General features: G+C 39.3%; 1 protein-coding gene across 12 annotated transcripts in view; it reads left to right on the forward strand.

Annotated features, from left to right (window-relative positions):
- The window catches only part of RPS6KC1 (ribosomal protein S6 kinase C1), an 86701-nt gene that overhangs the window by 42738 nt on the left and 29534 nt on the right, over nucleotides 1–14429 (forward strand). For 11 of the 12 annotated variants that reach the window (XR_003257260.1, XR_003257259.1, XR_003257258.1 and 8 more), the window contains one exon: nucleotides 3241–3333. The exons of the other annotated variant lie outside the window; for it this stretch is intronic. Coding sequence is in view for 6 of the 11 variants with exons in the window: in XM_026088864.1 (XP_025944649.1) it covers nucleotides 3241–3333 (93 nt within the window). In the remaining 5 variants the exon portion in view is untranslated. The remainder of the gene's footprint in view (nucleotides 1–3240; nucleotides 3334–14429) is intronic. 12 annotated transcript variants of the gene reach the window in all.

Raw genomic sequence — 14429 nt, forward strand, 5'->3', positions numbered from 1 at the left:
ACCCCTTGCAGTTTTCATAAAATATCATGCTTCCTAAAATTCTCATTGTGTGCATGAAAATTACATAAAGTTTAAAGAAAATACACTACTATTGTCTTGTGAGATGTGAATTCAACATAAAATAGAAATTCAGTCTCAAGACTTCCCAGATCACATTCTGCATTCCTACCTGATTCTGATTCCAGATGTGCATGACCCCAGCTGTGTCCCAGCTTCAGGTTAGGGACAGTCAGTGGTGCTCTTGCCTTAGATGAGGTTAATGTGAGAGGCTCTTCCTCCTGCTTAGCTGGTTGGTGGTGTAATTCTTTCTCCCTCTCCTCTTACAACTGCTGGCACCAATGCTAAAGCTGAGGCAAGAGCTATTGCCATATATCATTATGTAGCTTGAAAAACTAGAGCTTTCAGAAGGCAAGTGGTGGCCTCAAGCTGCTGCGTCTTTGCAGTGAGCAGTATCACAATCAGCATCATCCTTTTCCATTTGAAATTAGCCCAGGCTGGACAAAAAGGTATGGTTGGAAAGGAACTGTAGGAGTTGGTGACACCGATCCCAAGCCAGATAATTTCCAGCTGCGCATCTCAGTGTGTAGTCTGGGGCTACTTTCACAATACGTAGGGCCCAGCAGTGGGACAGAAGATCCCTGGTATACCTCAGTGGTATGCTGAGCGTGTGGGCAGGTTGCTGAAGGCCTTCTGCAGGCAGAGGCAGTCTGCCGCTTTCTGTAGAACGTAAAGGTCTTAGTTCTAAAAGCAAGTTAAGCCTTTGACTTTTGGTTACCCTCCTTCCTATTTGCTTTTTTGTTCCTCTAGTTTTGACAAGAGAGAGCTGTTTTGTAGTTATTTTTCTTATCATTGGCTAGAAGCTGAGCTTGGATTTTTGCTCTGTTCAGAGAAGCAGACGGCTTCATATAGTGCTTAATTGCTATAGTTCTGGGAACTGGGTATTTAGAATTTGCTTCCGGCTTGCTTCACAACAGAATGTGATACCTCTCCATCACTGGGCTCAACTATTAGACTTTGCAACAGTGAAACCAAAGTACTGTAAAGAGTATAAAATAACCTGAAACTGATAAAAAAAAGGAGATGCTATGGGAGCTATGGAGATGTGGATGTGATTGTTAATCGTTTTAAGGTAAGAAGTGACTATGTAGAATGCGTATATGAAAAAACAGTTTGTGTGCACAGTATTACTGACTGTGCCATCACATAATATTTTAGAGAAGGACTCAAAAATATGTACTGTTTTATTTCAGGCTCTTCAGACATGATAGGTACAGAAGTCTGATTCTATAGCATTATTAGACAACTGTTAACTTTTGTAGAGATTTATGAAATTTACTCTTGGTTGAAATGCTATGAATAAGAGAAAATCTTAACAGCATAATTGTTGAGGATTGGTTATAAAAAGTATTAGCATGAAGATAGAAGTGGAAATCTTTTATAGTGGTCGAGAGGATTTGGAAAAATTCTCTTTCATTAAATGTATTCCTTTGAATACTTTTGAAATCTTGTCATGAGTAAACTGTGCACAACTCTTTGTTTCAAAGCAAATATTTTGCTATTGCAGATAAATTGCACACAGTTAAAACAAAATACAACCCAACAAAAGAACACCCCATTGACCCTCCAACAGTTCACTAGAATGTGTAACCTAAATTAGATTTGGAACAATAACTTCATATGTAATTTTTTTTCCTTCAAATGAATACCTTTTCTTTTAACTGCTGTCAGTGTTCTTGCTCTGCATCATTTGGTGACAAAACCCAGATGATAAGGCATAGGAGCCAGACAGATAAATGAAGGTAAATAATAAACTCTTTGAAAGATAGGGCCCAGTAGGTGAACACAAAAGAAAAGTACACTTTTCTCCATGCTTCTTCGCCATGTGTTTTTGACCTTTTCTGTTGAACTTTGCTGGCAATGCTAAAATGAAAATTGATTTTAGGAAAGAATTTGAGGGAAGAGAAGATGGTGGACTGGCAATATGGAATGGGACCAGGGGTGGGGAGTGTTTCAGGAAGGTGCTCTGGACATTGAGGACAGCACAGTAAAGATATTGGAGGGGAACAGGGAGCAAATGGAATACTTAGTTTAGGATGCACATTTTTTTCTGAGAATTTCTGATCATAAGGGAAAATTTCTTGTATTTCCCTGATGCTTAAGCATTTCATCCCAAGCATAACTGCTTACTAGCAAGTTACCTTTGTGTGATATTTGTTAAGTATTGTCTTAGGATGCTGACAAATCAGATAATCAGCTTTTGCCTTTCAGACACCTAAGAATCAAGGAGTTTCACCTTCATCTTCTTTACCTTTGTGTAATAGAAGTGGGCTTGGGGTGGCCGGGTTATGTTTAAAAAGAGTTCGGCATTCAACACCTTTGCAAATGAAGTTACCATATTTGTGAGGAAGAGATTCAGATCTGTGGTTCTGGTAGAAGCTGCATGCTGAAATTTTGGAGAAGGATCTAAAGAATTCTCTCAGTTTGCAACTGGAAACTTCTGAAAATTTTTGTTAAAGTGCCAGAGTTGTATGTGATGCTTAAGAGGGAGATCTTTGTCCCAGAAGACTTCCAGTTGAAATATTGTTCCCTCCTCTGACATGCAAGCTTTGAGTTTATCCTGAGAAATTACAAAACACAGCATGGACAAAAATTCATGTGTATTAACTACTTGAATAGTCAACACCTGTAAATTCTCTTGCTATGGTGTTAATTTCTAGATTAATAATGTATTGCTGTCTTTTTCTAAGGCAGTTTTGAGAATCATTTGTGTTGTGCACCTTGTTATTAAAAGGATTTCCTAGAGCTCACCAGAGAACAAGACAGCCCTGTTTATAATTCTATATTTTATGTTCTTCTAACTTAAAAAGGTTCTAATTTGTTTTTTCCTCTTCAGTGATCTCTGAATTATTTTGTATCCAGAATACCGATAAGGCTTTGATTGATTATTGGATTGGGGTGAGAATTCAGCAATTGATTGCCAAGTTCCATTAAGCACAGAAGGTGTATAAACTAATTATTTTTTCTTCTTAAAATTTTTGTTTTCAGTGTTATCTTGATTTTATTTACTTGCAAGTTGCTTTTTTTCCTCCACTAAGAACAAACAGCAAACTTCTCCTTTCATCTTCACTCTCTCTGATTTATGATAAATTTAGTTTCCTTCGGCCTGGCATTTGCTTCAGCAGGCAGTCTTCCTTCAAGTACCACCCTGATTGATGTATAATCTTTGATATCTTCCATTAGCCTCCAGGATCACTAAGTTCAAGGCCCTCTTGGAACCTAAGGAGCCCTGCCGAGGAACTGAAGGCCTTCAGAGTCCTTGGGGTGATTGACAAGGTAATTCTTCAGTGTCTCTTCAAGAGTTCAGTCATAAATCGACTGCATGCTGACATTTTGTCTTTGAAGCTGTGGATCTTAAGGATATGAAACAAAAGGGGAAAATGACTCAGATGCATCTGCACTTTAAAATAACAAAAGTAGAAGAAAAAAGGCTTTTATCTAAGCAATTCATGTAAGGTCATGCAAAATATATTTGAGCTAAAGGATAAGGTACATGTTTGGTGGCATTCAATATGATGAGGCCTGTTTTTTGAAAATGAAGTCATGGTTACAGTGCTGGGGTAAGGACGAGCTGATGTGTTTTCAGTTGAATAAACTGGTGGATATTGAAAGGTAGAAGGGTAAAAATTCCTACTTTTGAACTATCACTTGAAATGGGTGAGGGAGGACTATTTGTTCTCCTTGATTGAAATCTGCAGCCAAGACAGAGATCCAACAGTAAAGGTAAGCTTATTTTTGGCTCATGCAAATAGTATCTACCAAAATCCCAGGGTAATATCCCTCTATAAACAGTAAAGGACCATACGGATTTTTTGCAAGCCTAATTAAGAGACCAGAAGAATTGTTGCATTAGTTTGATAATGCTGATTAGTTATCACCTTACCAAATACTTTTAAGATGATACGTTATTCTGCCATGTGGCAGTGACTTATGCAGACTGTAAAGGCTCATTTCCTTTTCACCATGCCATTCCCCTTGTGTCTTTTGACAATTCCTCTTGTCGTCCCTGGCGTGAGCATAGTCGATGTCAGGTCAGCTGACTCCTGTGTAGCTTGCCTCAGAAAAACTGTACCTGGTCTCTTAGTTCTGTATTTCTTCCTTTCTTTTTTTTTGTCAGGCTGCACCTAGCTGTGGAACTGTTTTTTGTTTTTCTTTCCCTGTTTTTTTTTTTTTTTGTAATTATGTGCATAAGTTGATAACTTCTCCTCAGAAGGCTGTATACATTAACTATTATGGTTGTTTTCGTGGCACATAAAGATTTCTCAGTTCTGACTTCATATTCATTGTATCTTCTTTCCTCTGTTGGAAGTATGGAGTTTAGCCAGCGTTTCCTCTGTATATGTATCAAAGAGCTAGGATTGAAAGAACACCTATCTGTTGGATTAGTAGCCACTAACTAGATGGCTGCAGTAGGCATGGACTTTGTGAATTGGTCTGAGAATGCGAGGCKGCAGAACTGTTGCGAATGAACAAAGACAGGCCTATGCTGGTGTATTCTGTTCTTGTATAAAAGTAATGAGCAGTGACTGGAGAAGGTGCTTGATCAGAATGAAGCTTTTTGGAGTCCTTGGAGTTATCAGATCTCCTAGATCTCTCTAAGTACAGTGCTAGCAAGTGTCCTAGCTGCTGGCAGGATGTATCCAGGGCTTTGAAGCAGAGCTGGGAAGAATCAGGATTCTGGTGGTGATAGAAATACAAGGTCTTTGTGTTGGAGACGTGTGTATGAGGAGTGTTTGGAGAGAATAGTCCTGTGCAGACAGCTGGTGTGCTTATGTGTAAACAATATCCTAGGGGTCAGAGTTAATGTTTAATTATTGTATGAAAAAGGAGCAATATTCTTTCAGGCGTCTTTGTACTCTGCATACCTGCTTCCAGACTCCTTATTATGTGTTTAATCTTACTCTGAGAGTGCTCTCTTTTATCATGTGTTTTTAAGTGTTCATAATGTTGTGAAGCAAATGAAAAGCTAATCTCAGTCAGTATAAGCCAGAATGTTCTGAGCATGTTTTATGTGGTTTTATAATACATACACAAAATGTGTGTGAATATGAAGCAAAAGGGGCACATGTATCTGTGTGCCAGAGACAATGTCTCTCCCTTTGGTTTAAAACACTTCTCGCTTCCTTCCTCACCATCACTGCTTTTTGCCTCCTTCCGCACTTGCATATACCCTAAGGCTCAAATCGTGGAGAAATCCAAATAGACGTGTAGGTTTCTAAAGCAAGGACCCTGACTGGAGCCAAGTGTATGACGTAGWGTGTTCTTGGAAATGCATTCTGATTTCCAGGGCCAGCGTTGAAGAGACAATGCTTTTGGGCACAAGTCTGTAACTGATACTGTATCACACAGAAATTTGCCTGAAATTACTCTTCTCCTATTCTAACCCCAAGGTAGCTTCTTCGTTTGCATCAGAAAATGGGGGAGCGGATAGGAATGAACCATTGGCATTTTTACTGCCTTCCTACCTAACTCTGTGCAAGATGGGCCTAAATAATTAAAAATGGTGGTGGCTGGTTTGCAGATTTGTTGTCCCAGTGCTGCTGGAGGCCCAGAGTGGTGTCTGCCTTTAACACTGCTGCCTTGAGAAACGCAGCTGTTAACCTTCACTCCATCAAATGCTGAAGGGTTCAGTGCCCTTAGCGTAATGTTGGTCTTTGTTCTTCTTTTGAAGCCACTTGAAGTAGTTTGAATGGGCTTACTTTTCACAGATAAAATGCTTGTTGCTTCCTGAAACTCAGGCTTTTTCAAACTATTTTATGGTAGGCAAAATTATTAGACGTTTAATTTTATCCTGGTTTATGTAGAGGTGCCATCTTTCCCTCTATCTGCTTTTCCATCTTCCTTGTCACCTGAATAACTTTGCTGTGTTGATAAATCTGAGACAATTAGAGATCTTAGCATTATAAAATTCCTAAAAATTTTGTGAAAATGTGTAGAAGAGAACCCTCATCAGTGCCTCTCCTCTCACCCTTCTACTTCAGCTCTCAGGCAAAAAGTTGTGGTATAAATTCAACTATTTTAATAGACCTGAGAGGACCTACATTTTCCTAGAGGAAACCAGATTTAAATTCGGCGGCTGCTGCTGTGTTTGCTCACTTCATTGTGCCAGAGGTTAACTAGATGGTGTTTGCAGGTATTTTGTATGTTCATTAATGGAAGAGTCTATCTGTGAATAGATTTCTGAAAACAGAGGTTTAATCTAATTAAAAACATAGCTTTTGTCCTACAAATGCTATGGGCTCTAAGCCGTTGCTGATAGGCAAGTATAGTTCTCATAAACCTTATCAGAAGTACCACATTGAAAATGGGCTAATATCTAAATGTTTTAGCCATGGTTATCACCAACCAGGAACGATCAAATATTTTATCAGTTCATGGGCCTTAAAGTATAAAACTTCTTTTTGGAATACCAAAGATTTTTGCTTTCAAAATTTGTCTAATTAAAAATCAGGGTTGCAGATTCTACGCTGAGTTTCTGCCCTAGGCAAATCTTTCCTTTGAAGCTACGACTGGCCCCTGAAGAAACCACTTTGTAATGGTGCTGCTGGATACCGTAACAATGCTGTTTCAAACTCCATTTCTTATTCTTTAGAACCCTCTGTTATTTAGATTCATTCAATTTAAACATTCATCTTGAAAGCAGAGTGCATTAAGTAATAACTATGCCTCTGTAGCCAATGACGGCCTTTTATGTCTTTTCTATCCCCTCCCCTGGTCCCCCATCAAGCCACATTGTCCGTGTTGGCGCTGGGGCGGCTGTGAGCAGAATCTCCGCAGATGTCGGCCCATCGGCGCTTGTTGTTCAGCGCGCTGTTTGTTAAGCTTTGTTATACGATCTGAAACCGTACAGCATAAAATGCTCCCATCAGGGCTTTGCTAAAATTGTTTGGGGGTTTCCTGAAGAGGGTTCCAGAAGTAAATAACTTTTTTATGAAGAACTGGAAGCAATTTTGTTAATCTTCATTACAGATTACTTTTTGCGGCTCTTGTGCTACCATGAGATGTCATAACTCTGATGTTAACACGTTATGATGAATTGGCCTGAGAACTGTGCATAACACCCAGATCAGTGTTATTAATTATTTGAAAAGTGTGATTACTACTTGTCTACTTGATGAGCAAAAGTGCAAAAAAGTACAAATATAAGGGATCTGTGTGGAGTTCACATGCGTAATCTGCAGACCTGTCATTGAATTCAAACAGGTTGTGGTTAGTTTTAATGGATTTTAATCAGGGGGTAGGAGAAATGGGCTTTTTCTAATGAAAGTGTGTGTGAACGTACATTAATATTGCTGGAGCTATGTCCTGTTAGTGTTTGTCGCAAACTTAAACATCAGGCATTTTATTTTGTGGAGAGTTGAAAGCATGTTGTGGTTTGGAAACTGAATTGACCGTAGCTGATGTTTCCTCTCACCTGGCTCTTGCGTCCACACTGCCGGCCTTCTTTAAATCATTGTATGGATTTGAACAAGCAGCTGTGTGTATATAAGAGGTGTGGAGAAAAGGTAACTGTAATAAGCAGCATGACTCGGTTCAGACATTCATTGTTGTTTCACTAAGATAGTTAGAAAGAGAAATTAGTGGAGCACATGTTATTAAGAGTTAAACTGACTAGCCAAACATAGTATGCTGGAAAATAGTAGTGGCAAAAATGGTTTAAAAAGCTGAAATCGAATAATAATAGTAGCTATTAATAGAAATAATGAAACTTTTGGGAGCTTCTTTTATACTTTGATAAACCTTCAGTTTCCTAAGTGACTCCCTAAATCCTACAAGATCAAATCAATGACAGAATCATCACCAAAAATGATTCCTTGGGTCACTACTTCCCTTTTCATACTGCTACCGTATTATTTCTAGGCCATGGTAAGGTTTGAAGTCCCAAGTGACAAAGCTTGCTTGACTTTAAAACCAATCTGTCTTCCAGATAGGAGGAGTTCTTTCCCTTCTCCCCCACCCTCAAGCACCTCAAACACCTGCCACCTGTCTTCCTAAATTCTTTCCATTTGTCCCTTTATACCAGCTTGTATATTTGAGTGTTTTGATTGTATAACCCCTAGTCTCTCTCTTTGTTTTGTTTCTGTCCCCACTAAAATTTTATTTGACTTCAGTGAATGTTTTGTTCTATCTGACACAAAACAGTCCTAACACTGAGTAAAATAGTGCAGATTTTGCCTTTTCCTTTATGAAATAAAAATAAAATTATTGAATCTTCCAGGATAGGCTGAACTATATGTATATATTCTGGCTTCCAGAAGTAAATTGTTTATAGAGATATTTTCTTTTAAACTAAAATCAAATATGTTTGTCTTCCTAAATGTTACTAAGTTGCTAGTACATGATCGATGCCAGGCAAATACTCTGTATGTGATGCTGACTGGTATTTCATACTGTAAACTGTATTCTCTATTATAACCTACCAGATACACCTTCTAGCTTAGTATTTGTCATTTATTGGCTGTTTTTTAGTTTGCTCTAGGAACGTAGGCTTTCCTCTCTGTTACAGACTGACTAAAAGTATTTAAAACCATGAATTTGAATATATGCTGCTTTCTTAGTATTTGCAGTATTTAAAGCTGCAGGGTTTGTCTTTTAAGTACACTAATACTGTAAGTCATAGAGTACACAAACCGTAAGTTCCTTAGAATAATGGTTTGAAAGGAGGAATAATTGCAAACTGAAGATAATTCATATTGCGCAGGTACAAGGATAAGCAATAATCATATTTTTCATACATATTAGCCAAATGTAATCTCTTTTTATAACGACAGAGGGAGATGAGAGAGAATCAGGATGGTGTAATCTGAAAACTGACAAAAATAAATCTGTGTTAAATAGATCTTTTAATCCTGGTAGCCTTGACAGCCAGCACAGCTGAGGAGAGCAGGGGGCACTGTGCACCCGCTTCTGCCTCCTCACCAGAACTGTGGCCTGAGCGCTGGCAGTCCGCAGTGCGCAAGCCCCTGCTAAGGTTTTCTTGAAGTCCCAAGTACCCACTCTGGGATCAGGTGAGCAACTTGTCTCGTTCCTGGTTGTACATCACTATCCGTAACAGAGGATTTTCAAACCGGTGATATAAATGCAAGGAAAAAATCACACATGATCATCTGATGCCTCTTTGAGTTTGTAGGACTTTCTGTTAGAGAATCTACCCTGTAATAAGAGTGCATTTGATCAGGAGTTAAGGACCAACAGATGACCTACTGGTGACATTATTACATGATGTGTTTTCAGTGCAGAACAGCAATTTAATGAGAAAATGGAGCTGGTTTTAAAGGAATATAGCAACTGTGGCATATCTTCAAAACCCTTCAGGTATTTGGTACTGCAGTAAGAGATTCTATTCCATTTTATTTGATTAAGCATGAGCTATTTTTTAACCTGTGTTAGTCAGCTTAAAGCTACATTTTTGTAAGCAAACATGTTTTGATGTATTTATTCTGATTAGTGTTAAACCTTGCTCAAATAAATAAAACAGCACAGATATGTTCTGTGCCATGTCCTGAAAGTATGGAGTCTAGAAAAGCAGCAATATTAAATAGTGGGTGGGGGAAAAAACAGAAAAGAAAGAGGGGCTGGGGAAAGCAAATGACTGCAGTGCGTTGGAGGATTGCGTTTATATGAAAGCCATCTGCAAGAGAGCAGTGCATTTAAAGCAGTTCTTAGTTCTTCCAACAGTGTCCCCCGTGACCTTGGTTGGGTGCTCTGTAGGGTGACTAATGGTTTACCATGTTCTTTTTTCCTGGTGACTTGCCTGTTGCCTGCCTCTGGGTYTGTGTTTCCCCTTATGCTGACTTCTGCAGTATTCCTTCAGTCTCTTATCTCAGGGCTTTGATGCATATGTTCTGAAGGTGGCCACCGTGACTTTGGGTGGCAGCAGATGGTAAACCTTCAGGCTGCCACCGGCTATACTGGTGTTAAGTTGGAAACTTAACGTTTGATGAAGAAGCAGTAGTGCATATGAAAGAGCTTTTACTGCAGAAATATCTTTTAATTAAAAAAATTAGCATACTGAAACATTTGCTAATTTCTGTGCATTTGAAGGATCCTAAAATTAACTGTTTTCCTAAAGCTAAACTATGGTTGTTTACCAGTCAGGTTTTATTTTATTTTTCTCCAATTAATTGTACCTACTATACTGAACTGAATTTAATTTATTTTCCAGTAAGCTGTTGAATGCACTATAAATCATATCTAAGAAGCTATTTTTTTAAAGTAGCTGCTGTCAGCATCAGAATTAACCCTTGACTTAGAAGAAAAGGAAAGAAAAGAAAAAAAAAAAGTAGGAAATCTTATTTTCCACCCCACAGGGTTATTGCTATCCCCTAGTTTACTGAGACATTGCCATGCAGTGTTGCTGTGTTCACCTGTGATTTGGAATGTGTCTGAGAGCTCAGGTGCTATATAAAATATCCATGGGATTTCTGTGCTGCTGAAGACACTTATGTACATTATATTTGTTGCAAATGCTATTTGCCTGTCAGTGTTTTTGGCCACTTCGAGATTGTCATCAACACGCAAAAAAAGGGAAACAACAAGTAAGAACACTGTTACAAACACCAGCATGGTATGTAGAGCTTGGCTCTGTTTGTGCATTAGTATTACAAATAGGATTTTGCCTTGTCTCCTTTTGTGTCACAGTCTAGTTGCTCAGTGCCTGGGAATGTCCTGCTGTGCATTTTTCTCCCTCCCCTCTGAGATGGGATGCTGAATGTTACAGCTGACAGCTCATCGTTATGAGGTATTAAATACTACAAGTTACACAGTAGTCATCATCACAGAAACAGGTTCAACCAGTTTATGCAAGCCAGGAATAGGCTGGTCTAATGTAAGCAGCTCTGTGTGATCTGCTCTGGAGGAGGATAGAGTTAAGCAGTCGGGAACGTTATGTAGAATTTTGTTTTGTTCAGTTGTGTCATCCTGGTGGAAGTTTGCCACTTTGCATTTTAAAAAGAAACCTTACAAAAAAAAAATTACTGAAGAACATGCCTGCCCTCCCTTTTGCAACGAGAGAGCAGTGTAAAGGAATGCAAACAGAAATGACTTGTTGGGATGGTGCTACTATAAAGAATTTGGCTGTGAGGTATGAGATGAGGAGAATAAGTAGGTATTTGGGCCAACGGCAGAGTTACGCTTGTGCACTTCTGCAGCAGCCTGGTAACGTATCCAAGAGCTCCTCACCTATATTTGCTGTGTATGCGTGAAACTAAGTCAAGCAAATGTACTTGTGGCAGTCTCTTTCCTTGTCTTATCCCTTCCTGAAATGTCAGTTTTCCGATCAGTGATTTATTCACTTGTGTATTAATTGGGTGGTTCTGGTTAAACCACCTCTTCTGTAATTTGCATACAAGCTGCCTCTCGTTGAAATGACTTTTGGTTTTAGTGGGCCTGTGCAATGTATCTGGTCTGCCTGGGCCAAATGGAGTATCATGAGGAGTGTTTCTAAGGTTCATTTTATGATTCTCCCTGGGCTGCTTGGACCCCTTGTGAAATAAACAGTCTTGCAGAAAGGTAGGTGTTGAATCAGCAAAAAATTTCCCATTAAATGAAATGGATCTGTAGATTATCTTCAGAGCTGCATGCTGATTTCACTATTGGGAAAGCAGGAGAAAATTACTGAAAATAGGGGAAAGGTATGATGCTTGTTGGGAAGGAAGAAGAAAGAAGCTGGTTAGGAAGACTGGTTAGTGCATCTAGATAGTTAAGCTCAAAGGCACAGGGCTGTTGTCTGTTGTTATTACTGTTACAAAACTGTAGCTGCAACTTTCATTTTGATCTGGTAGTATAACAGATGAAGCTAGCCCTAAAGGGACCAGTTGTCTGCTTTATTCCCGTTAGTGGTAGTCATTCTATATGTCTTCCTATAGGGTGAAGTCTCAGTAATCTGTTCTGTTGCACCATATGCTAGCACAGCGCTGGTAAGAGAGTGTGAAAAATGAAAGGGAGGAATACATTAATTGTATTTGTGCAATAAGGTATGCTATCAAAGGTAATTATTTCATGACAGTTTTAGTTATAGCAGTTGTTTTATCATGAAATAAAAGATGGCTTTAGGAGCCTTTTACTGGAAAGACAATTGTACCAAATTAGTACCAAATTAGATTTTTGTCTTTATAAAGGTGAGCAAACCCATGAGCAGTTTTTAAATTGGTGGCTTCTACTCTACAAATGAACAAATCCTGTTTGAGGGTTAAAGAAGCTATTATTCTGTCCTTTATGCTGACAGCTTCATTACTGATTGGCCTACTGTTGGTATTAAAAAAATGTTTGGCTCCTTATGATCTTTGTGCATGCAACTATAATATTAATACAGACCATGGAACTGTTCATTAAGAAACGACTTTAAATGAGGTTGATGCATGTAAATCTGGAGAGATACAGATGTTAAATGCAGCCATTTCTTTTTGTATACAGCCGTATGGCTAATAATTTCCAAGTGGCTAAAGCTCTTGTTAGCAAGAGTGCTGGTGTGTTAAGAATGGCCCTATAAATAACTTGAAGAACTGAAGTTGAAGGTGCTTCTTTTAAAGACTATTGTTAACTAAACATTATTGCCAAACAGATGGAAAGCATTCACCAGCCTGATGTTTTTACGTCTAATTATATTATCGCCAGTCCTGTACGGCTCAGTTGAAGAGGTGTATCCAGAGGCCAATTTATAATCATTTAGCCAACACCTGTTTGGGAGATATTGACAGTCAAAGGGCACATTTAAAAAAAAATCACATATGTTCTTGTATTTATTGCCTCAATGTGAACAGTGTCTAGTTACAAACAAACTTGGGAGAAGAAGAAAGAGACTGTAAACAAATAATCGTTTCCTAACCATGTTTATCTGTCTTGTTTTAGCACCTCCTCTAAGGTGGCTTTTAATTTTTTCCTGTCCTTTTGGTTTTCTTTGTTGTTTATTTTTTTTAACTTTACACTTTTTGATAGCAAAAACGATTTTACTGTTATAATATATTCAACTGGTTTCCATTTTTTCTGGAAGCCCCATGTAAGGGGCCTGAAAAATAGTTTGGGAAGCTCAGTGGCTTAGGGGCATTTGTCCTTCCTTATTGTGCCCTTTGAGGTGGAAACTGTGTGTCATTCCTTTGTCAATAAATCTCAGTAATAGCAACTTCTGTTGATATTTTTTCCCCAGAAGATATAAAATAGCTTTTAAAATTGTTTGCAACTCTAATAAAAAGCAAACATATTAAAATCTTTATACTCAAACGATCATGTTCAATATTGATGTTCAGTATTTTGTTCTGTAGGCATGGGCTGTGTATTATGGGAGTTGAGCTGCTGCTGCTACCCTCTTTAGGTTCCCTGAACATCACAGATCCTTGTAGACTTTCTTGGAAAGACTTTGATACTGTCACTGTTTGCAAAAGGTCTTTAAAATTGGGCAGAGAGGAAGTCCTTGAGATGGAGCAGTGTTGTCACTTTTTCTATTTTTTCTTTGTGGAACTCCCTTTGTGCTTAGTAGAGAGAGAAATGATTAAAACAGTACAGTTCTCTTCCTCTTCTTGAGGTGCTCAGGAGCATAGTGGGTAGAGAACGAGGGCAGTGGTGTGAATGCAGCCATCCCCAAGAGCACAGCTCACAGCTGCAGCCGCTGTGTTGGGAAAGCCTGCACAGTGCCGCAGTGGGACCTCCCTGCCTGGCCAGGCCACCCGCACGTCTTCATCACGCCTTGCCGTGGGCGCTGCGTCTGACTGCTGTCCCCCCATTCCCATCATGGAGAGCAGCTCAGTGTGCCAACCTGGTAGACRTCACCCTTGAAGGGAGAGTGGGCATGGCTGCATCGATGCCCCACAGAGCAAAGAGATATGGGAGAGTGTAGCTGGGTCGTCCTTCTGCTGTTCCCTGATGCACCCAATACCGTGCTGCCACTGGCATGTCGGTCCTCTGGGATAAGTTTTTTTTTGTTGCTAGCTCTCTTAGTCCTCTAGGCTGAGTCATTGCATTGTACCCATGGAGCTCCAAGTTGGGTAACCAACCCCCATGGCTGGCACTGGCAGCCCTTTAGGTCCTGATTTTGCAGCCCAAATGTTTTGGTGTAAATATGTGTGACTATTTATACTGGGAGTGTACAGTGTCTGTTGTAAATAAACTGGGGGTGCGTACCTGTGTTCTTGTTGCTAGACGAAGGCTGGTCTGTGCATGTGCTGTTTAGGTGGCTGTTCTGCAGCTGGGACCTGTTATGTGCATCTGTGTGCTTGGAGTTTGAAAGCTATTCGGTCCTAATGTAAAGGCAGAGAGCAGGAGAGTTCCAGCTCCCTAAAGATGTAGGTACTCTAGTGGTGTATATATAGGTACATATATATAGTTTGTTTTGTTATCACCACCTGAATCAACAGAGCTTTCTGAGAGGCAAAACATTA

Source organism: Apteryx rowi, unplaced genomic scaffold (assembly GCF_003343035.1).
Source record: "Apteryx rowi isolate R43461 unplaced genomic scaffold, aptRow1 scaffold_79, whole genome shotgun sequence".
In the NCBI taxonomy this organism is placed as follows: domain Eukaryota; kingdom Metazoa; phylum Chordata; class Aves; order Apterygiformes; family Apterygidae; genus Apteryx; species Apteryx rowi.